The 21,703-nt window shown below is 58.0% G+C and overlaps 3 protein-coding genes across 6 annotated transcripts in view; 1 reads left to right on the top strand and 2 right to left on the bottom strand.

The window, feature by feature from the left end:
- NR6A1 (nuclear receptor subfamily 6 group A member 1) overlaps positions 1–3,547 on the bottom strand; it is an 80,765-nt gene extending 77,218 nt beyond the window's left edge. For 2 of the 4 annotated variants that reach the window (XM_057408979.1, XM_057408982.1), the window contains exon 1: positions 3,369–3,545. In XM_057408979.1, the coding sequence (XP_057264962.1) occupies positions 3,369–3,435 (67 nt within the window). In that variant the 5' untranslated portion in view covers positions 3,436–3,545. Of the gene's footprint in view, positions 1–3,368 lie in introns of all 4 variants that reach the window. The other 2 variants (XM_057408980.1, XM_057408981.1) reach the window with 2 other exon arrangements.
- A 551-nt stretch (positions 3,548–4,098) lies between these two features.
- Positions 4,099–10,968, top strand: OLFML2A (olfactomedin like 2A). Its single transcript, XM_057408975.1, has 8 exons — positions 4,099–4,201; positions 8,025–8,288; positions 8,467–8,574; positions 8,687–8,872; positions 9,090–9,351; positions 9,452–9,676; positions 9,781–9,966; positions 10,174–10,968. Exons 1-8 carry the CDS (start codon positions 4,136–4,138, stop codon positions 10,773–10,775), a joined length of 1,899 nt encoding a protein of 632 aa, XP_057264958.1. The 5' UTR covers positions 4,099–4,135; the 3' UTR covers positions 10,776–10,968.
- An 8,581-nt stretch (positions 10,969–19,549) lies between these two features.
- RPL35 (ribosomal protein L35) lies at positions 19,550–20,999 on the bottom strand. The gene is made up of 4 exons (XM_057408973.1): positions 20,947–20,999; positions 20,597–20,733; positions 20,108–20,189; positions 19,550–19,770 (listed from the first exon to the last, which is right to left on the bottom strand). The coding sequence occupies exons 1-4, from the start codon at positions 20,947–20,949 to the stop codon at positions 19,621–19,623; spliced, it is 372 nt and encodes a 123-aa protein (XP_057264956.1). The 5' UTR covers positions 20,950–20,999; the 3' UTR covers positions 19,550–19,620.
- Positions 21,000–21,703: the final 704 nt, after the last annotated feature.

Below are 21,703 nucleotides of genomic sequence, written 5' to 3'. Positions count from 1 at the left end.
CTTCACTGAAGCTAGCCTATCAGTGGTGTATTTCCTCTTTGTAACAAAACCTGTACAGAATCATTTTTATCAACATATAAAATCTGAAAGTCTTCTAATTAGGTCATTAGAACTGTAATAATTAAGACTAAAGCTAAACCTTGAAGGGTCCTCTTGTCCCCCAACTTCCCTTTCTCAATTAACTCTGCAAAGTGATAACCACCCTGGCTTAAAGGCTGAAAAAAAAGAGGAAAGGATCAAAAGGCCAGTTTAATACAGCTGGAGGGAAAGAATGCATTTCAACTCACCAGCAACCATCTGATGAAACCCTGGGCCAATTCTTTATGTAAATGACTTAATTAGAATTACCAGATTACACTGCTGAAGGCTTTATTTAAATAGGCAGTTTATCAACAGGATAAACTGTGCTCTCATTCCCAGAGAATGCTAGTGTAAATGCATCTGTTCAAAGCTACCACCATGGAAGAGTCAAACAGTAATTCAGTAAACTGCTTGCACATTCTCCCCACCAAGAAAAAGATACCACAAATAACTTCCCAGAGACAGGACACAAGGATGACTATTGCTTCCCAACAGTCAAGAAATAGATCTCCTAAATGAAAAATTTTCCTCTTTTCCTATGATACAATATCTTTATACTGTTCCATAGCAAAATGGGGGAAAAATCCTGCTGCAGTGTCGCATCACACACTGCATTTGCTGAACATGCACTGCTAGTCCTGGTTTTAGTACAAAAAGGCATGCATAAACCCATTTTCCTCATTAATGATCTACAGAAGCCATCAATACCAAATTCCAACTTTACAGAGAGGTATTTTTCCCCTCTTACCATCAAATCAAACAAAGGAATTAAGTTCTTCAGTTACAAGTCTTATTTCTCATCATAGCTTAAAATTCTATTATCTATTATTCTCTATTACTATTTACAAAAGCAAGAGCATTCCAAATTCAACAAGCCAACACTGAATCAAAATAACACTGTAGCTTCTTGTTTGTTCAGAGACATTTGACTTTAGCAGCATTGCCATTCAACAACTCAATTTGTTTTTCTTCCTAAACCTTCAAAGAAATGTTTATAGCAAGTAAACTAAGACCTAACTATATCAATGAAATAGTCTTTGTTAAGCAATGGCTTATCTCATCAGATGCAAAGCAATCAAGCATAAAGAACCACTAAAAATGTCAGTGTGCCAGTAAAGTTTGAGAGCCCTGTGGAAAAGGGAAGGGATGCAAGCAATGGGATTTTTCTTTGAAAACCTTGCATTCTTTGTGCTCTCGCAACTTTCCTCTTCTCTCTGGTATGAAGTTCATCCAGATCAGTAATCTGCCTATCTGAAACTCTGCTCATTTTAAGGGAACACAAAATTCAGGTAGTTTCCCGACACTTAAATCAGTCTTCCAAGACCATACTACACAAAGTACCTAAAGTTACCTTAATTCTAGATAACCTTTTTTGTCGCTATTTTAGTTAAAACATAACATCATTAGAACTGTGTAAAAGCCACCCTGTTTCATTCCGAGGAAACAGACACCAACTGAAGCTATGGGGAAACTCATCTGAAATACACCCCTGTTGAGAAATAATTGCTAAGAGTGCAGGAAAAATTAATGCCTTAATGAAGTGATTTAACAGAATTCATTTTACTCATTGCAATTGATCTGCTCAATGGAAAAATTTTCTACATGAAAGGGGATGTACTGAAATTTGTAAGGGAAAACCATCATCTTATATTCTAAGAACGCCAAATGCCCCCTTAAATAATGAGGTTGCAATTGCCTGTAACTGCCAAAATGAAATCTGTAACTGCATTTCAAAGTGATCCTGAGGCTCTTTCACTGAAGATGCCAATAAACTTGCAGCAGTTTACTCTGGGTTAACACAGAAGCCACGTGCAGAGCTTAAGTTCATTAATGATTTTAACGCAGCCACCAAGAATATTTATATAGCTAAAAGTAGGATTAGGATCTCCTCCACAGCAACATGTATGTCATACAGTTTTAGCTGGTTTTGTAATGAGTGAAGATGTCACACCTCAAGGTATCAGAGGTGCTATGAATCCTCCCTAAAAAGAGGAAACATTACAAGTCTTCATTTACCATTCCCATTTGCAGATATTTTATAAGCCAGCAAAGTAAGAAGCCAATCTTTTCAGCTCCTCCCTCGGCTGCTGGAGGCTTTAGAAGGACTGAAGGTCACACAGTGTCTCAACACCGTGCCAGTATTTCACGTTTTTGAAGGCAAAATAGTAAAAGGTTGTTACATCATCCATTCAGGAGACTAGCCGAAGCCACAGGTACAACATCTATCATTTGAGATAGCCATACAAGACATGAAAGTAACTCTTACAACTAACCTGATGAATTGAAAGATATTCCCACAAAACCCTATATTTCTATGGGGGAGAACAGTATGTGCAGACAAAGGATGAATATTGCTGCATTATTAAGGACACCAAAGCAACAGACACTTCCCAAATTAAGTCAAAAAGTTCAAAAAGTATTAAGGATTAAAAGTATCTTTCATCCAATTGGACATCTGGTTAAGACAGGATTAAAGCGTTTCTAGCAGCCTCACAACTTAAAGCTACATTTTAGGGTAATTACAGAGACAGGCAGCACTGGTGATTACAGAAAAGGGTACGTTTTGGGAATGCCGGCACCCAGCAAATGCCAGCGGTGCTGCCTGATAAGGAGCTTCTTTTGTCTGAGCAAATCCTTTGTAGAAAAGGGTACCCTGAGATGGTAAAATGCAATTGCAAACCACAAAGGCTGGTAGGGACATTCAAGTGCAGATGCGGTATCCGCACGCTGGGAGTGTGAAGTGTCCCAAAGCGGCCCGGGCAGAGGCACCCGCGCCTGTTCTGGGGGTGCCGGCAACGGCACGGAGCCGGCAGCTCGGGCGCTGCGAACCGGGGCAGCACCGGCGCGGTGACCACCGGGAGCCGCTACACGGAACGTTTAGGTGAAATACCCCACACTCAGAAGGCGAACCAGCGGGAAACGGCTCTACCTGGGGATAGGACCCTCCGCAAACCGGGGACAGCCCCGCGTGTCCACGCCCGCTCCGCAGAGCCCAGGCGCTCTCCGAGCGGGACGGCGGCGGCCCTGACAGCGGGGACAGGCTGTGGGCAGGGCGGGCAGCGCGCCGGCCGCAACCCTTTGTTGTGCCCCACGACCGCGGAAAGCCGCGGCCGCCGAGAGCCCCCGAGCCCCGCCGCACTCGGTGGGGTGGCCGAGACGCGGCAAGCGAAGCTCCCGGCACCGCCGGCAGTGAGCCCCGGCGCGTCACCCGCGCCACACGGATACCGCCTCCATATCCCCAACCTTGAGGGGTGGCCGGGCCGAGCCGGACCCCGCGCTCCACTCACCGTTGCGGGGCGGTCCCTTAGCGACGGAGCGGGGCTCCGGGAGCTCTGCGGGCGGCTCCAGCTCCATGGCGGCGCCGGGGCCGCGGCGCGGCGGGTCTCAGGGGCCCCGGCGGCCGCGCTGCCCCATGGCCGCTCCGGGCGCTGCTGACAGCCAGAGCCGCCGCTGCGGACGCCGCGCTCGGGCCGGGCCGGGCCGGGGCCGCCCCGCCCTGCCGCGGGGCACGACGGGAAGCGTAGTCCGGGCGCGCCGCCCGGATGTACCCGTGGGAAGGCACCGCCCCCGGCACCGCCCCCTGCCGGCACCGCCCGGCACCGCCCGCCCCGCCCCGGTGGGCTCCGCGCCGCTGCCCACCCCGGAGTCGGGGCCGCCCCCGGCTCCGCTCTGGCTCGCCCGGGCCTGTGCACCGGGAGCGGCTGGGCGCTAGGGGGCTCTCGGTCCCCGCCCCAGAGCGGTACGGGCACCGGGCAGTCCCGAGGACGGTCCGGACGGGCACCTGCCCCGACAGCTGAGGGGATCTGTCCGTCCGGGAGGTGGACAGCGGGCAGCCCGAGGTACCGGACAGCCCCATCTGGGCTAACAGCCAGCCCCGATACAGGGAAAGCCCGGACCGCCCCGGGGCGGGCACCGGACAGCTCCGCCCGGGAGGGACCGCACCGCCCCCGCCGTCGCGGCGCCGCTCCTGGGGCCGGTGCCGCCGCCGGGCCGGGACTAAGCGGGGCGGAGCGGGGCGGGACGGGCCGAGCGGGCGCTCGGTGCCGCTCTCGCCATGCGGGTGCTGCTGCTCCCGGCGCTGCTGCTCCAAGCGCTGGCCGCGGCCCGCGGCGCCGCCACGGTAAGCACCGACGGATCGGCGCTGGGACCGGGCGGGCTCCGGAGGGGTCCCAAAGCCGAGCGGGCGGGGGTCTCCTCGCACGCTGGCACCCCGCGGACAGGGCGGGTGGCGGGAACCAGGCACCGGGCTGGCACCGGCACCGCAACCTGCACCGGGGACCGCGAACCGTGTCGCAGGGCAAGAGCTCCCCGCTCGGACGGGGCTTCCCTGCAGGAACAGACCCGCCGAGCTCTGATCGGCAGCGGCCCCGCCGGAGGAGTGGGCAGAGCCCCCGGTGCCGTCCTCGATGCAGAGCGGGGATACTCCTCGGGAAAGGCTGGTGCGGTTCTGGTGCTGCCGCTCCCTGCGCTGCGGGGGTTTCGTCGCGGGGAAAGTTTCAGGCTGCAAGAGTGTTTGGTGGGTTGGAAGGTGCCCAAGCCCCGGTGCTGCGGTGATGGGCTCTGTAATGAGCGTTTCCGTGCCCCGATGAGGCTTGCCCCGTGGAGGTTAGAGGAGCGCGGGAGGGGGACACGCAGCGGGTGGGAGCCCGGGGCTCTCGGATCCAGGCGCCCCCAAGACTGTTATCCTGCGGGGTCAGCAGCCGCGACATGGGGACCAGCTGAGCAAAGCGGGTGGGAGCAGCACACAGGGAGGAAAGGCGCTGATGCTGGGATCACCAAAGCATTCAAAAGCCAAGATTTTCTCAGTCATTTAATGGAATAAGATGAGAACACAGCTGTTGCTTGCAGCGGCTGTTTTGGGAGTGGTGTCCGGCAGAGCCCTGTGCTGGGTTCCCAGAGAGGTTTAGGGTGATGCGGTCTGAAAGACACTGGGATTTGCAGCCTAAGGACCCGCGCAGCATTGTCACCTCCTCCATCCTTCCCTCCCCCTGTGCACGTGCTGCCTGCTGTGCATGAAGGGTTTTTTTTTGAGTTCTTGACATTAGGGATGAGATCCCGTCGATGAGCATTCGTGTGCCACATGAGCGATTCGCATGGTCGTGTAACTGTGACCGACACAGGACACTCAAGCAGTGCCAGTGCCCAGGGCCTGGCCGCCATCAGCCATGGCTCTGCCTCAAAGCGTGTTCAGCGTGTTGTGCCAAGCCAGGGAGGAGGAGGAAGAAGAGGAGGGTGACATGGTTTCCCTCCTGTCACGGGGACATGCCTCGCAGCAGCTGTGCAAGAGGCGCTCAGCGCAGCAGCGTGCTTATCAACACAGCGTGTTTTCCTCCGAGACAAGTCCTCTGGCAGCAGGCAAAGGACAGCTTAAAAACTGGCCAAGGTTCATTGTCAAAGGTGTCTCTCTCTCCAAATAATGGCACAAACTCAGTGCTCACACGGACGCCCTTGCAAGAGGTCTGAGAAACGGCAGCGCTGGGAAAATTACCCAGCTCATAAAACTGGAGTGAGGAAGCCCTCGGCAAAGCACTGGGATGCTATCCAACACCAGTCATGGGTGTGCAGCCCCAGCACGGAGCTGGGATTCAGCTCCAGGGGAGTGTCAGACCCACCTGCCTGCACCCGGGGCTGGGGTCTGCAGGGAACAGAGGGATTCAGGGAAACAGCCACCTGGAGACCATGCAGCCCGCATGGAGGTTTCTTAGATTCCCACAACGAGCATTCAATGCAGCCTTCAGCAGGGGCTGCCCTGCACCCCCGTGTCCCGACCCACCCGCACGCTGTCGGGTCCCGTGAGTGGCAGGGGTGCAGGCTGTTCCCCGCAGGGTTGCGGCACAGCCAGGCACACACTGATGAAGGACCCCCAGCCGATGCACAGAGGTGGGGTGACCCTCATGGAATGGACCACGTGGGGGACTTTTTTATGAAGACTTCCTTGTTTATAGGCTTTTCTGCATAAATGGAACATACGGTTCCTGTTTAAGGAAGCTGTTTAAAAGGCAGAATGAGGTTTAATGTTACTACCTCATGTGAAGGCTGCCCCTGCTCTTGTGCAGGAAGGCGCATTGCTGGGACTCGGGAGAGAAATGGCTTGAACTGGGAAGTCCCTGGGAAGGGGTTCGCCCTTTGTGCCAGGGGGGAGCCTCTGTTTGCTGCCCCCCATGCCCTGTGCAGTGTAAACAGCCGCTGATAGGGCTGCTTGGGTGCATTTGCTGCTCATGGCTCCAGCCCACTCATGCCCCACCTCAGTGGGACACGCGGGGCCTCCGCGCCGGCCGTGCCTCCCGCCAAGCGCTGCCAAGGGTGGTGGGAGGGAACGCGTTCTGCTCCCATGGGAATGAGCTTCCAGCACAGGCAGCTGCAGCCCTTCCCTGCGGAAGGTGCTGACGGCAGGCGGGATCGCAGCATGGCCCGGGTGAAGCTGTGGTAGCTTCACTGGCTTGGGGTGTTGGTGGCAACAGTGGAGGCCCCATGGGGCACAACAGGACCTTGTGCAGGGCTCCCATGGGGATCACATAGTGTCATGTACATGGAAGGACAGAGCTGGTGGCAAGGGCAACAGCCCAGCTCCGGGGCCAGGGAGCTGCCTGGGTGTGCACGGAGGGGCCAGCAGCTCATGTCCGGGCTGTGAATTGTCCGGCCTGTTTGCACAAGCACCAGCATTGCCATGGGGAGGTCAGGGGGCCCAGGGAAGAGAGCCTAGAGAGGTGGTGTTGGGGACAGAGTCCCGCTCCCTGCTGCTGCTCCCTGCTGAGAGCTTGATTAGATCCTGTTCAATTTACAGCCCTCTTGGCCGCCTGGTGTTTTCCTCCCAGCCGGCAGGACCTTCGTTTCCCTTTGAAAGAGAGAGGCTTTTTTGAAATGCAAAACGCAGGAGGTTTTGCTGCCCCTTTTAGGAAGGGGAGCCCCTGGCCCAGCCTATGGAGAGCTAGGGTTCCCTGGAGAGAACCGCTGCCGGGTGCCACCAGCGCATCATCCCAGTTGGGCGTGGGAAGGACGGTGCCTGCATGGCCTGGGTGCTGCCCGCAGGCAGGACATTGGCCCCGTGGGCCTCTGCCCTTTCCCACGCTGCGCTGTGCTCCAGGGGAGGATGGGGCTGAACTCGTTTCCCAGCTCTGCCACCGTTCTGTTTCCCAGGGTGAATCAGAGTCCCTGCGGGCAGAGCCCTCTCCCTCTGGGGTCACCCCGCTGCCTCTCCCCTTTCTCCCACCCTCCCGGGTGTTCAGAGCAGGCGCATCTCCAGACATGAGGCATGCAGCGCAGCTCCCTGCCAGCCTAGATGTGCCCCATAGGTGCGCAGCTGTGGAAGGGGGTGAAGTGGGACGTTGCTCCCCATCCCAGTGGGGAGGCTGAGCTTCAGCCTTGTTCTCAAGCACAAGGGGGAGAGGGAAGAATGGTTCCTTATCTGCAGAAATGAGCCAAAAAGCACCCTGGGGTCTGTAGCATGAGTCAGGGCCATGTGTGGAAACAAGGGAGTCCTTGAGTGTGTGCCTCAGGCCATTGCGGGAGTCTGGAGGGGCTGAGCTCACCCAGAGGTGGCTGCATGTCACCATGAACAACAGAGCCTGTGTGGGCTCGAGGCTGAGGGTGTGGGGGAAAAGAGGCGCTTCTGGGTCTCCTTGACACTGTCCCTGCTCGCTTGGGTACTGCTGGACGCTGGGCAACAGCTACAGATATGGGGCCAGTGTATGTGGGGCACAAAACACTCTGGTGGACGTGGGGACAAGCTTCTGACTGGGTTTTGTCACTGTTACCCAAGTGCAGAGTGGTGGGACAGGGTGCTCTGGGCAAGACAATGCCCTGTTCTCTTTGGGCACAGCCAAGAGCCCTGGGGCAGTGAGGAGGCTGTGGTGCCTTGCTGGGGTCAACAAGGTCCTATAGGGCTCCTGGGCAGAACCCCAGGCTCAGCAGCCATCCCACTGCTGCATGTCCTCCCCTTGCAGGTGCTGGGTGAGGCGGACCAGGTCCGGATGACCTCAGAGGGCTCCGACTGCCGCTGCAAGTGCATCCTGCGGCCGCTCAGCAAGGACGCGTGCAGCCGCGTCCGGAACGGCAGCATGCGCGTGGAGGACTTCTACACGGTGGAGACGGTGAGCTCGGGGGCTGACTGCAAGTGCTCCTGCACCGCCCCCCCCTCCTCCCTCAACCCCTGTGAGAACGAGTGGAAGATGGAGAAGCTGAAGAAGCAGGCACCGGAGCTCTTCAAGGTATCTGCAGGCACAGTGGGTCTGCAGGCTGTGGGCTGGAGACACCCTCCCCATGCTCCCTGTCCCTGCCCCAGCAGGCCCACAGGGCGGTGAGCATTGTGGTTCCTGTGAGCAGGGATGGAGACGTGTGGGCATCCACAGGCCTGCCCCATGCCCCAGCCCTACTGTCCCTCTGCAGCTGCAGTCCATGGTGGACCTGCTGGAGGGAACGCTCTACAGCATGGACCTCATGAAGGTGCACTCCTACATCAACAAAGTGGTGGCTCAGATGAACACGCTGGAAGAGGTGAGTGAGCTCAGCAGGCACTGTCCTGCAACGTGCCCTGTCTGGCTGCTCAGGAGCATCTGCAGGTGCCATTGGCTCCCTGAGTGGGGTGCCAGCCTCTCTTTTCCTCCAGACCATCAAGACCAACCTGAGCAGGGAGAACGACTTCATGAAGGAGAGTGTCCTACACCTCACTGACCAGATGAAACGCTATGAGAACTACTCTGACATCATGATCAGCATCAAGAAGGAGATCTCCAACCTGGGCTACCAGCTGCTGCAGAAGGATGCCGCTGCCATCCCTGAGAGCAAGGCACAGGTATCCTTGGGTGCTGGCTCCTCACAGGCATGGCTGGTGCCACTGGGCTTGTGCCACGAGGCAGGTCTGAGCTTCCCCAGGCTTACAGTGGCTGCTGGAAGCTCCCGCAAGCGCATCAGGGTGCCGGTATCCACGGCTAGTGCCACTGGGCCCAATGCCCTTCATGGTGGCAGGAGGGAACGGGAGGGAAGGGGGTCTAACCAGGTTGTGTCCCCAGGATACAGCAGGAGGACGAGAGAAGGAGGCAGGACGGTTCCCCAACACCCGGAAGGCACCGGGGGACAGGGCGCCACCCCGAGCACCCAAGGAGAAACAGCTGAAGCCTGAGAAGCCCAAAAAGGATACCCCAAAGGCCAGGGGGGGGTCACAGCCTACACCCAAGCCCAAGCCACCACCACACCAGCAAACCGTGGTCCGAGGCATCACTTACTACAAGGCCAAGCAGGCAGGAGCAGCGGAGGGGCTGGCCAGCAGCCGAGGTGAGCACCAGGGAGCAGGGGGTTGGGGAGACGCCCCCACCAAGGCAGAGGACCAGGGTCTGCCCCACAATGCACTGATGCACTGGCTTGTCCCCCATAGAGAGCCCTGCAAGGGGGATGGCTGTGTTGGAGTGGCAGGAAGAGAAGGACCCACCAGCTGAGGGGACCCCAGCCCAAGCCATTGCACAGGCAGAGACCACCATGCCCAGCACCACAGCTGCACCCAGCACAGCCCTGGCACCCCGCACCACTGCCCGCAGCGCCCCTGCCACTGTCCTCGGGCAGGGGGCTGACAGCAGTGGGGGCCCTGAAACACCAAACAGAGGTGAGTGAGCAGGGGACTGAGATGGGGAACCCACGCAAGGTCCTGGCAGCCATGGCCAGGCAGGAGGCATGGGGTAAGCCTTCCTCCTCCTCCTTGGTACCCAGTGAAAGAGGTGGAGTGTGAAGGCACCATCGAGTCGGTGGAGCCCCCCACAGAGCACCACAGCTATGGGCGCAACGAGGGGGCCTGGATGAAGGACCCAGCGGCCAAGGATGACCGAATCTACGTCACCAACTACTACTATGGCAACAGCCTGGTGGAGTTCAGGAGCCTTGACAGCTTCAAGCAGGGTGAGGGCTGGTGGCTGAGTGGGCACAGGAACCCAAGCTCCTCCTGGGGGGGGTGCCCAGCACAATGTAGCACCAGGGGTGGTGGGCAGCTGATGGGGACCTGCACTGGGGAGCACCCATGGGGCAGTGAGGGGGACACAACTGGGCCATCATGTGTGGGACTCCAGTGCTGTGAGGGGTCTCAATACTTGTCCTGCCCACTTGCAGGCCGTTGGAGCAATCTCTACAAGCTGCCCTATAACTGGATAGGCACTGGGCACGTAGTGTACCGGGGGGCCTTTTACTACAACCGTGCCTTCACCAAGAACATCATCAAGTACGACCTGAAGGAGCGGTACGTGGCAGGCTGGGCGCAGCTCCATGATGTGGTGTACGAGGACACGACGCCCTGGAAATGGAGGGGCCACTCGGACATTGACTTCGCTGTGGATGAGAGCGGGCTCTGGGTCATCTACCCCTCCGTGGACTACGACTACTCGCAGCAGGAGGTGATCGTCCTGAGCCGACTCGACCCTGGGGACCTCTCTGTGCGCAGGGAGACCACCTGGAAGACAGGGCTGAAGCGCAATGCCTATGGGAACTGCTTCATCATCTGCGGCATCCTCTATGCTGTGGACACCTACAACCAGAAGGAAGGGCAGATCTCCTATGCTTTTGACACACACACGGACACGGAGGCAGAGCTCCGGCTGCCCTTCCTCAACCAGTATGCCTTCACTACGCAGGTTGACTACAACCCCAAGGAGAAGGTGCTTTACGCCTGGGACAACGGCCATCAGATGACATATGGGCTCCACTTCGTGGTCTGAGCACCCGGCCGGGTATGCAGAAGGTGGGCACAGGAGTGCAGCAAGAGCCTAGCTTCCATCCCAAAACCCTCCCATCCGCTGTGCCCATCACCTGCACCGTGCCCGTTGCATTGCGGGGCAGGAGGTGCAGATACGCGCACTCCAGCAGACACCCCTATGACAACGTGGCCTCTGGGGCCACGGGGCTGCCCCACAGCTGCCCCTCATTGCCTTCCCGAGGACACAGGAGAGGAGCTCAGCCCTGTGTCCCCACAGCACCGGGAGGCAGCCAGGTCTGTGCCACCGGCAACACGGCAGCACCCACCCCGTGCCACCGCACCACGCACCCGCCTGCACTGCACCCAGCCTGCTGCAGCCCGTGTTGACCGCACCCTTGCCCTCACCGCCGGCTGCCAGCGGTGTGAATGCCATTAACCTAACCCAGTGTGGGCTGCTGGGCACCGTGCCCTGGCCTGCACTGAGCTGCCATGGGGTGGGCAGGGCCCCCTCGCCGCCGTGGCAGGAGGAGGAGCCGCCAATTGCTATTTTAGGAGACATGATTAAGATGCCTTTGCTTTTGCTGCTCATTAGCTTATTATTTAAATGCATTCACCAGAGCTGTGCCGAGTCCCCTCTCCTGGCAGTGGGCACAGAGCAGCCTGCCTGCAGTGCCGGGGTGCCCTGCTTGCACCCTGCCTGCACCCAGTACCAGGCAGGGAGGAGGCATGCTTGGCTGCTCTCTGCCTAAGGCAGGGTGAGGGGTCAGGAGCACTTGGCTTGGTTTTGGTCATTTTAGACGTGAACAGTATTAAAAACATAACAGATGTGAAACCAGGCTGTGTGTGCTGTCGTTTCTCCCCAAGCCAGGCAGAGCTGGCACTCACCATCCTCATCCCAGGCCCAGGCATGCCCAGGCATTGCTGGCGCATGTGGCTGCTGTTCATTGCACATCTGGTTGGTGCGGCTCCAAGCAGTGCTCCGCACGCTGAGCCTGGGAAGGGCACCCCACATCTTCCCTGGCAGCACCCAGCAGGGTGCCATGGCTGTGCCCACAAACCCTGGACTGGGCAGCTCAGAGGCAGGCAATTCCCCGGCACAGACCTGGGGAACAGGCCCCGATGGGTCCTGTGGGAAAAGGGGATTTGGGATTTCCAGGTCCAAGCGGCAGCTGGGAGCTGAGCCCTGCTGCAAGGAGGGTGGTGAAGGGAGAGGAGAGGAGAGCAGCTGAGCGTGGGCATGGCAGGAGCAGCTGCCCTGACTGCTGCACAATGTGGTGAGTGCAGAGCTGCTGGGGGGGTGATGAGAGCAGCCCCCATGCTCCAGCTCCATCCTGCTCTGTTCATACATGCCAGGGCAGCCGCCCTGCACCATGACCGGTGTCCTGTGGTGCTGTGGCCAGGCTCCAGCCACAGAGCTGAACCAGGCAGCTGAACCCGGCATCCCAGGATGTTGGCACGACTGCAATGTCTCCTGCACAGACCCAAAGCCGGTCTGGGGCATGGGGCAGTCTGGCATCCCCCTCCCTGGCCCCACACTGCACTCAGGTCCTGCTCTGGCTCACTAAAGTACTGACCGTCCCTTGCCCCTGCCCATGTCCAAGCCCCTGCTCTGACGGTGCTGTGCATCCCTCGCTTGGCTCCAAGGCCTCACCGGGAGAAAGGAGCTGGCTGACTTTTCCCCCCAGGCTGGGTCCCTGCCAAGCTTTTATCCAGCGATCCCCAGCAAATCCCTGTCCAAACAATACGGATTTCTGACATAGTTTTGCAGTAAAGTAAACTCGCAGCACATCTCTAATTCCAGACCTTTGTTGTTCTTCAGCAGGGGCTGCTGTGGCTCTGTGTTGCCTCACTGCACCAGGCTGTGCTGCAGGACACCCCTCTGCTCCCCTCGGGAAGAGAACACGGGGATGGGAGTAATTAAACCCTCGTGTCACCTCACTGCAGCTGCGGGGCCTCTTGCAAAGGCGCCCCACTGAGAGCACGGCCCTCGCTGCTACTAACACCACGGTAACAAGGAGCTTTAATTATGCCACATGACAGGCTCCTCATGAAATACCTGCTCCCCCCCATGGCTGCCTGGCCTTGCCCCAGGACCTGCAGCTCCATCCCACCACAGCTGGGGAGGGGGTGGCGGGGGTGATGTAGGATGATGTGGGGTGATGCAGGGCATCAAGCCAGCAGCAGTGCGCGGCCTCACGGGGGGTTCTCAGCAGCACAGAGCTGTGCAGCAGCAGCAGCAGAGGCTGTAATAGAACCAGTGCTGCAAAAGCTGGGGTGTAGGCACTGCAGGAGCAGCCCCTGACAACAGGGCTTACCTTTGGCTCCCCACCTGTAAAGCACCATGAGTGAGCAAAAACAAATGAGCTCTTGTTTCCCAATGGGGTTATTGTGTTGGGTCCTTTGGGCTTCCTGGACCCCCTCCACCTTTTACTCAATCTAAAGTCACCCTGATCCCCTTTCTCTGCTATTGTACATCAGGGAATCACATCCCAGGTCCGGTCCATGGAAAAGTCTCTGAGCACCTGCTCCGACATTCCCTGCCTATGGCCTGACCCGCCCGTCCCGTCTGATCTCCAGCTCCAGGTTCTGGTCCTCGTCCCAGGCAGGAGGAGGCAGGGGAGGACGGGGCTCCCGAGCAGTGGGGATGTGTGGACATGGACAGGATGGGCTCCCGCCGCGCCGGGCGCTGCTGACTTCCAGACATTCCTCCTGTGCGTGGCCAGCACCACCTCGGCTCATAACGTGATTAAAAGATTAGAATCTTTCAGCTCAGCAGCACGCAGCAAATGAAGCTTGAGACAGGGATGCTGGGGGGCTGCAGTGCCCGAGGCCCCCATGATGGCAGCGTGGCGCCTGGGGAAGGGTGGCTGAGGCCATTTGGGCTCCACTGTCCGCTGGGTGAGGCTGGGCAGTGAAGCCCTGATCCCCTCCCATCTCCTTCTCAGTTACTGGCTGAGGCTGGTTTGTTTATGGTGGGTTTGCCTCATTCCTGGCCCTGCTGGAAGTCCTGCCTGCCCCGCCATGGAGCTGGCCTCATCCGCACCATGCCATGGTGCTGGCACAGCACAGAGCCATCTCGGGGCTGTGCAAGTGAGCCCCAGGTAAGGGGACCAGCCATTGGCCATTGGGAGGGCAGGATACACAGCAGGTAGAGCATGGCACCAGCCCTGCTCCAGGTGGCAGCCTGGATGGAGCCTGTCCCTGACTGCAGGCTGTTGGCACATGCTCGGGTGCATTGAAAGCTTCAGTCCTTGTTCCATCCAAGTGCTGGAGCCTCAGTGGTGCAGCCCAGCCACCACCGGCTGCCCTGTGCCCACCCCATCCGGGGCACAAGACACTCCAACAACTCACCCATGGCCACGCAGCCCTTCCCCGGCCACAAAGAGCCAAGAGCTGCCTGCTCGGGGGCTGCAGGGCTGGGAATGGCTGTGCTCGGAGCATCTGATGGGAATCGGCTCTTCCCTCCACTCTTATCTCCGTCTGGGAGCTGCTGACCCAGGAAGGAGGTGATGTGCGTCCAGAGCAGGTGGAAGCGAGTGCTGGGGCTGTGCCCACATTGCAAACACGCTTCAAAGGCAGAGCAGCAGCACCGAGCGTCACAGGGATCTATTTTTATTGCCCTCCCTGACCCGTCCCTCTGTGCAGTCCCTGCTGCCGGCAGCCCTGGCAGCACAGGGAGGGGAGGCATTTCCCGATGTGCCTCTCCCTGCTGCTCCCCAGGGATGTGTCCTGGCTCCCGGTCACAGCAGCAGCGCAGCAGGATGGAGCTGGCACCGCTCTGCACACACACTCTGCTTGGGCATCCCTGCCCTGCGCATCCCTGAGCCATGCTTGCAGGGCAGCACCTCATCGGGATGAGTATCCCACCAGATCATTGCACCCACAGGGGAGGACACAGTGCACAAGGCTCCCTTCGGAAGGTGAGTGTGGGTGCCCGGTATCAAACCCGCTCAAGTGCTTCCCCTTGGCCAGGGCTGCTCTCGCAGTGGGAGCTGTTTCTCTTGTAACCGCAGTGAAGCTGTGTCTGGAAGTGCAGCGGGGGCTCAGGATGCGAGTGCTGACCAACCCAAACAGCGCTGCTCGGGTGAGCAGCAGGCGCTGCCGGCTCTGCTCGCACCTTCCTGCGGCTGCAAGAGCCTGCCAGAAACTTGTGGTGGGGAAACCGAGGCGTGAACCCACCCGCGGGAGCAGGGGCTTCTGCGTCCCTCCATGTCCCCCTCTTTGGGATGGAGCAGGCACAGAGGGCACAGCTCAGCACTGACGCTGCTCCCAGCATGGAGCTGCTGCAGGGGAGGAGGAAGGTGGAAGGGGCAGAGCGGTGGACGCAGGCAGCACCCATCTGCAGGGCCATAGGTGCTGAGGCTGCCGATCCCGAGTGGCAGCAGGAAAGGGCTGCGTGGCTGAGGTGGCAGTGGCCGGAGGGAAGGGAGGGAGCCCTGGGCCTTGGCGGTGCCGCCGCTGACTCACTCACCAGTGGAAACAGGAATCTGTTCCCGGGCTTGACACTGCCAGCTCCAAACCATCCCAGCCCCCCGGCACAGTGGGGTGCACCCTGCAGCACCTCTTCCCTTCAGCACCCCACGGCACAGGACACTGGGCTGCCCATGGGCCGCTCTCATGGTTGGGCTCTGCTCACCCCTGTCCAAGGGCTCTTCCATCACCTTGCAGATGCGCAGCCGGGCTGGCAGGGAGCAGGAGCCTCTGTCTCCGGGGAGCCCAAGGGCCACCTTTGTCCGGGAGCTCCCTGGATGGCGGGATCAGGGCCCCACTGCGCAGCGCCTGCATCCAGACACTGCCCGTATTGATGGGAGCAGCGGGACCGGGGCAGCGCGGGGCAAGTCCTCACCCAGCCCAGCCAACAGAAGGGGCATTCAGGGCAGGGAGCGGGCGGCTGCCCCGGGCAGACCCTGCCTGGCCGAGGGGTGCGGCGTTTCCCCACCGGACCGGGCGACCACAACGTGGGGTTTGTTGTCAGCCCCATGCACCAGACACACTGCTCGCATGCAGCCGTGCGGGACTGCCTTTGCCCTCGCACACAAGGATGTGGAACGGTGAAGGGCATCTGGATACGGCCAGGGTGGTCGTTCCCAAGCTCCTTGCCCGTCCTGCCCTGCACAGCACCTTGCGTGTCCCACCATGCTCCCTGCACACCCTGCTGCGTGCAGAAACCGGGGTCAGCACTCAGTGTTAGCGCTCAGGAGTGCTGCTGAGGAGCCGTCCCAGAGGAGGGAGGTGACGGGAGCAGTGCCAGGAGCGTTAGAAGAGCTGGGGCTTGGTGTCCATCACAGCAAACACTGGCCAAGGGAGGTGGAGACCTTGTACGATTTGCATCTGTCTCTGCTCCCTCTGCAGCTCTCCCCTTACCCCTGCCCCAGCTGCAGAGTAAGGTCCCGGAGCGGGTCCTGCCAGCGCCCATAGACACCATCAGCGCTTGGCCAGTGCCTACTGTGCTGGGGAGAGGAACATCTGGTCCTGCTGAACACTGTCCAGGGCAGGCGGCCAGGGCTCCCTGGGCAGTGGCATCAGCCCTGGGCTGTGCCCTGCAGTCATTCCCTGGCTGCTCCTCCCTCCTCCTCCCCGCCCTGGAAATGATTCATTTGGTGCGGAGCAGCTTTCCCCGGGCAGTTCAGGAGCAGGGCCCCGCGGCCCCGTTCCTGCTCCGATGCTGAGGGACAGCTGCACTTAGAAGGGAAAACGAACATTTCTGAGCCTCAGAGGCTCTGATGCTCTGCAAACACTGGTGCTAAACCAGAGCCAGCATTGGCAGCTGTGCAGGGTCCGTGAAGGAGAGCGGTGGAGACCCCCAGGAGCTGATGACACAGACCAGGACAGGCACCTGCCTCACGCTGCAGCAGTAACAAGCATCTTTTCCACCCGTGCCCTGGAGGAAACCTGTGCTAGAACCCCTCACTTCACGTCTGCGTCCATTTGGACAATCGGGATGTTGTTTCTGATTTAAGGAGCTGCTTGTCCTTGGGATGTCTTCTGTGACAGCACACTGTAATTCTGATGAAAGGGCTGGACTGGTTGGTTTTGCCACCCTGCTACGGGTGGATGGAGTAATTCAACCCCAGGATTTAGTGTGGTGCCAGAAACTCATTTACCTCCTCAGAGAGCTGCTGTGGACTGTGCACAAAGTGAAGCTGGAGCTGCCCCCCTGTACTGACTCCTGCTTCACCATGGGGATGGCTGCTGGGTGCAGTCCCAGCTTCCCAGCCACGTGTCTGGCAGGTCACCTACTCCCCTTGTGCCACCACTCCCTCTCCCAGGGAAGCAGTCCCACACTTTGCTCCACAACCCTCTGGGCAGGAGGTAGAAACAGTCCGTCCTTGGGGGCAAATGCTGGGCCTGACCCAGTGCTGTGGGGCAGGATGAGGTGACACTGAGCTGAGCACCCTCTGGTTTGCTCTTCATTTACAAAAGTGTACAGAAAAGGGTCAAAACTACATCAGATTGATGGGGGTTTCAGTGACAGATACTTCAGTTGTATCAAACTGATTTATCCCCAAAATTGGCCTTTCTCCAAGTAGGCAGTTGCATCAGAGGCGCCTTCCAACTGAACCATTCCCCCTCTAGAAGTGCTGACATACAAATACCAGCAAAACCCTCCCAGATGTGACTTCAGGATGCTCAGAGGTGCCAGCTTCAAGCTGCTGTTTGTGTATGTGTTTAGAGCCTTCTTTGGTCATGATGCTGCTCTCCAAATCTGTGACTTCCCCTCGATGCTGCCATCAGAGGCTCAGGATCAGACGCATTCACCTTCTTCCTACACCTGTTTTCAAGCTGCTCCACAGCTCACACCATCCAGGAGCAGCCTCTGGAGCACCATTAGGGTAATGTTACCTGCCTTTACTTTTCAGTGTTGGGAATGCTGGCAAGAGTCCTCAGGCTCCCCTCAGCAGCACTGCCTGAGGAGCATGGGGCACCCAACACCCATCTACAAGAGGCCAAAATGCAGCCTGCATGATTCCCAGCACAGGGAGCAGCCTCTTCCCTTCTTCCAGGCACCAGGCTCCTGGGACAGGAGTGTACGGATCTAGGATCCTCACAGCGGTGTGCTGGAGGGCCATGCACATGGTAAAAAGCATGTACTTCTCCAGGAGCGGCTGCTGCCACTGCAGGGTATTCAGAAACCCAACACAAAGCAATGTGTAACCCTGCCTCACTTCATGGCACTGGGAACACGAGCAGAAGGAGCCAGTTCCCACAGGCAACAGGCCATCCTACAGCACGTTTCAGCAGCCTGGCCCCATTTGGGGCTCAGGACTGAGCTGCGCCAGGCTGAGCCTCCTCCGCCAGACGTATCGTGTTCAGGACCACGCTAAGCTCCCAAAGCCACCGCAGCCAGTACTAGCGTCATTGCAAAGCTATCCCTCCCAATAGCTCAATATATGGGAAATTCACTTTACCACACATAATTAGACCTCTCTGGTTGAAACTTGTTTGAGGCTCAAAAACCTTTCAGATGTATGCTTAGTTCAGTGAGCAGAATTAAGATCTTTTTCCTAAACAGAATCTGGATCCAATCTAAGGACCCCCTAATGGGTAGAGAATTTTTTGTGTTAGAATGCATTGGCTACACTAACACGAACCATGACTGCTGCATCCCCGATGCTCGAGCAGCACTTCATAACTCTTCCTTCAATTAGCACCAAAAAAGGCCTTTGGAATCACAACTCCGTTTCTGAGTCCCAAAAAACTCCACGGGGAATAGAAAGTCAAACTAGTTCTGCACTTCACAGGTGGAAGCATGGAACTGTGAGACCACAGAGTGCCTTGACTGAAACAACCTTAAAGCTCAGCTTTTTCCAAGTTTCCCTCACATGCACACAAGAACGCTTGCTCTGGAACTATCAACCCTTTTCTACATTTTCCTAACACTTAACTGGAACTTAGCTTCCCCTCTTCCCATCCCAAAGCATGTAACGCTGTGTGCAAACAAGAGTCTGGCTGGACCATCCTCATCCAAAAGAAACACAGCTAGAATCAATTCCTGTTTATTCTCCAAACTCAAGCCTGGAGGCTTTGTAGCAGGCAGCAGTGCAGCTTGTGCAGGTCACTGCCCGCAAGCACCCGCAGTCCTGCACAGACACACAGAACACACTGCGCATCCAAATGTGCCCTTGCTGAGAGGTGACATCAGGTGGAGCCTTCACTGTCCCCATCACCCCATGCACAACCTCACACTTCCAGGAGCTGTCTGCAAAGACTGAATCAGCTGCAAGTGGGAACAACTCTGAAGGATGATGCAGGAACCCAGCTTCCCTGCTGCAATTACGGGAGTTTCTTGGAGGGAGGCTGCAGCAGCCTCTGGCCACCCCTTGCCGCAGCTCAACTTGGCAAGCCACCTACGGCATCCACCTGAACCAGGGGAAGACAGGGGTTCTTTGGCACTTGTTGCACACAGATCCAAACCGACTGCTGCAGGAATCCTTCAGTTTCAATGAAGTCTGCTAAAACACCTCAGCAAATCTCTTCACCTAACACAAAACACTGGCACAAGACAAAACCTAAACATTCAAGGTACTGAAGCAATGAACACCGACTCGCTGTAAGCATCTGTGTCAAGTTTCCACTTTAAATCAGTCTGAAGCTAAACACTTTACTCATGAAGTTGAACCAGCTTAAAGACCTGTACCCACCTGCCTGCTTTTCAAAGAGGACAATGATCTTAAACTGCACATTACTGTTCTCATTAGCAGTAAAAGCTCAAACTTTCTCTGAATGCTCTGATTTCTCCTCATAAAGATGATGACATCTTTATCCCACTACTACCAAGAAAATCACCACGACAGCTTCCAAACAAAACTCTATTTAATGAGCCATACTCAGCCAGTATCAGCAAGGACTCTCAGCACCCTGCAGGTTTATGCCTTGATGGCATATTTCCGAGCTGGGTACAGACGTTCCTTTCGTTGCTGTTTTTTGGTCTTCAGGTTTTCTTCATGCTTGTTTAACCTGCGCCGCATGGCACGAGTCTTCTTCGGCCGCAGATCGAGAGGTTTATACTTTTTGCCCTGTTTGCAGAAACAAACAACAGTTAAGAGACTGTGATGTCCCAGTCAGGTACATGAGCACAAAGACAGCAGCACCTTCTAGACAGGCTGCTACACCTCAAAGAGGTGATGCTGTCCAGGAGACCCTCCAGGCAACAGCAGATTCACACCAAGCTTACAGAACTTGGGGTAGTCTTGCAATAAAAAGGAGTCATGACTAGAGAACTTGAAAACTGAACACATACATTTTTTTCTTGAGCTTTTAAGTAACAATCTACAAAACTGTTTCTTTCTTATGAAATATGTATATGAAAATAGTGAGAGAGAAAAAACCACTATGCCAGATGTTTGTTCTTACCTTGTAGAACTTCCTCAAGTTCTCCTTCTGGGTCTGATTGATAACAGTTAAGACTCTGGCAATGGATTTGCGCACCACACGTCTGCAGGTGGGAACAGAAGGATGTATCAGAACACACTGACAGAGCAGCACCACAGATCTAAACCCCATTATAGAGGAAACCTGTACACGCTACAACAAGTAACCTTACACTGCAGCACCTTGCAGCAAAACACCAACAACTGCCGGCACATCTCAGCTCAACATCTCCGCCCACAAACCCATTCTCAAGCCTTTCTGTACCGTTTCCCCCTCTTTTTGTGCAGTACAATGGGGCCGCACGGACCATGAATGCGCTCCTCAAGCACAGCGCGCCCCAGCCCGAGCCTCCTACACGGTACCGGCTGCCAGCACCGCTCACACCCCGTTAAGGCTCAGGCAGGCCTCTCCGCCGCCCCCCGCAGTCACACCGACAGGCGTTAACCGGGACACGGGCCGGGCCCCACTCACATCTTGGAGAGCTTGGAGGCGGCCCCGCCGGTCACTTTGGCCACGCGAAGCTGAGACAGCTCCACCTTCAGATCGTCCAACTGCTTCAGCAGCTCCTCCTTCTTCTTCCCGCGCAGGTCTCGGGCCTTGATCTTGGCCTGCGTTCACCGGACAGGCCGTGAGCCCCGCTCCCGGGATCCCGCCGCGATCCCCGCCCGGGCCGCCTCCCCGCAACCTCCCGCCGCCCCTTCGGCTCCGCATCATCGCCCACCCCTATCCCCCCCCCATCGTGACGGCGGCGGGGCCCGGCCAGCGGCGGGGCCCGCGCGGATGCCTCCGGATTGCGCCGGTCGAGGCCGGGAATTCCTCACCATGATGGCAGCACCGGCGCCGCTCCGGGCAGAAGGGACGGAAGCCGCGAGGGGACAGCGCCCGACAGCGCCTGCCCCGCACCGGCCCGGCCTCCAGGTGCGGGGGGCGGAGCGGCGGGGCGCGGGCGGGGCGGCAGAGCGGGCGGGCGGGCGGGAGCGGCGGCGGCTGCGGGCGCCTCGGGGCAGGCCCGGCGGCGGCGCGCCCCTCACCGCTGTCTTGTCCCCGCAGAGCTCCAGGCCCGGCGGAGGAGCCCTGCCGCAAGCGGAAGCCCAGGTAAGGCGGGAGCGGGCGGCTCGGCAGGTGCGGGCGGGGGCGGCCGGGGCTGCGCGGAGCATCCCGCACCCGGTGAGCAGCTCCCGACGGCGGGCGGGCTCCGCCGCGGTGTTCGGCGCCTTCCGAAGCGAGCAGCAGCTCCTCGCGGGGTCTGTGCTCTGTGCCGGGGCTGCGATGGCGCTGCAGGCTGCCGAGGCCCTGTGCCTGGGTGCACCGAGCCGCGCTCGCCGCTGTCTGCTGCGGACGGGGAAGAGGAATGCGCTGTGACACGTCTTCTGCTTAGGCCTTGGTTTGCAATGGAACCGCGATCATTTCCAAAACGGCCCCCTCCTCATTAACTTCTTCGATCTTGATGTTATCTTCCCTCTCCCAGCTGGCGGGGCTGGAGGTGTTCGGTGTGCTTTTGACAGGTAGCCGGATTTCTGCATCGGCAAGTGAATCCTTTTGGGTGGAATGTTGCTGGATTTTGCAAGAGCTGTCTGT

Source organism: Pezoporus wallicus, unplaced genomic scaffold, assembly GCF_028554395.1.
Source record: "Pezoporus wallicus isolate ANWC-B61680 ecotype Strahan unplaced genomic scaffold, APGP_CSIRO_Pwel_v1 contig_8341, whole genome shotgun sequence".
Taxonomy (NCBI): domain Eukaryota; kingdom Metazoa; phylum Chordata; class Aves; order Psittaciformes; family Psittacidae; genus Pezoporus; species Pezoporus wallicus.
This window is presented reverse-complemented; position numbering and strand designations above follow the sequence as displayed.

Excerpts from the sequence above, each read along its gene's own strand:
- OLFML2A (XM_057408975.1), top strand. The coding sequence starts at position 4,136 with ATGCGGGTGCTGCTGCTCCCGGCGCTGCTGCTCCAAGCGCTGGCCGCG. Across the intron at positions 4,202-8,024 it reads CGGCCCGCGGCGCCGCCACG|GTGCTGGGTGAGGCGGACCA; the intron begins GTAAGCACCGAC and ends CTCCCCTTGCAG. Across the intron at positions 9,967-10,173 it reads CCTTGACAGCTTCAAGCAGG|GCCGTTGGAGCAATCTCTAC; the intron begins GTGAGGGCTGGT and ends GCCCACTTGCAG.
- RPL35 (XM_057408973.1), bottom strand. Across the intron at positions 20,190-20,596 it reads GCCTCCAAGCTCTCCAAGAT|ACGTGTGGTGCGCAAATCCA; the intron begins GTGAGTGGGGCC and ends TCCCACCTGCAG. Across the intron at positions 19,771-20,107 it reads ACTTGAGGAAGTTCTACAAG|GGCAAAAAGTATAAACCTCT; the intron begins GTAAGAACAAAC and ends TTCTGCAAACAG.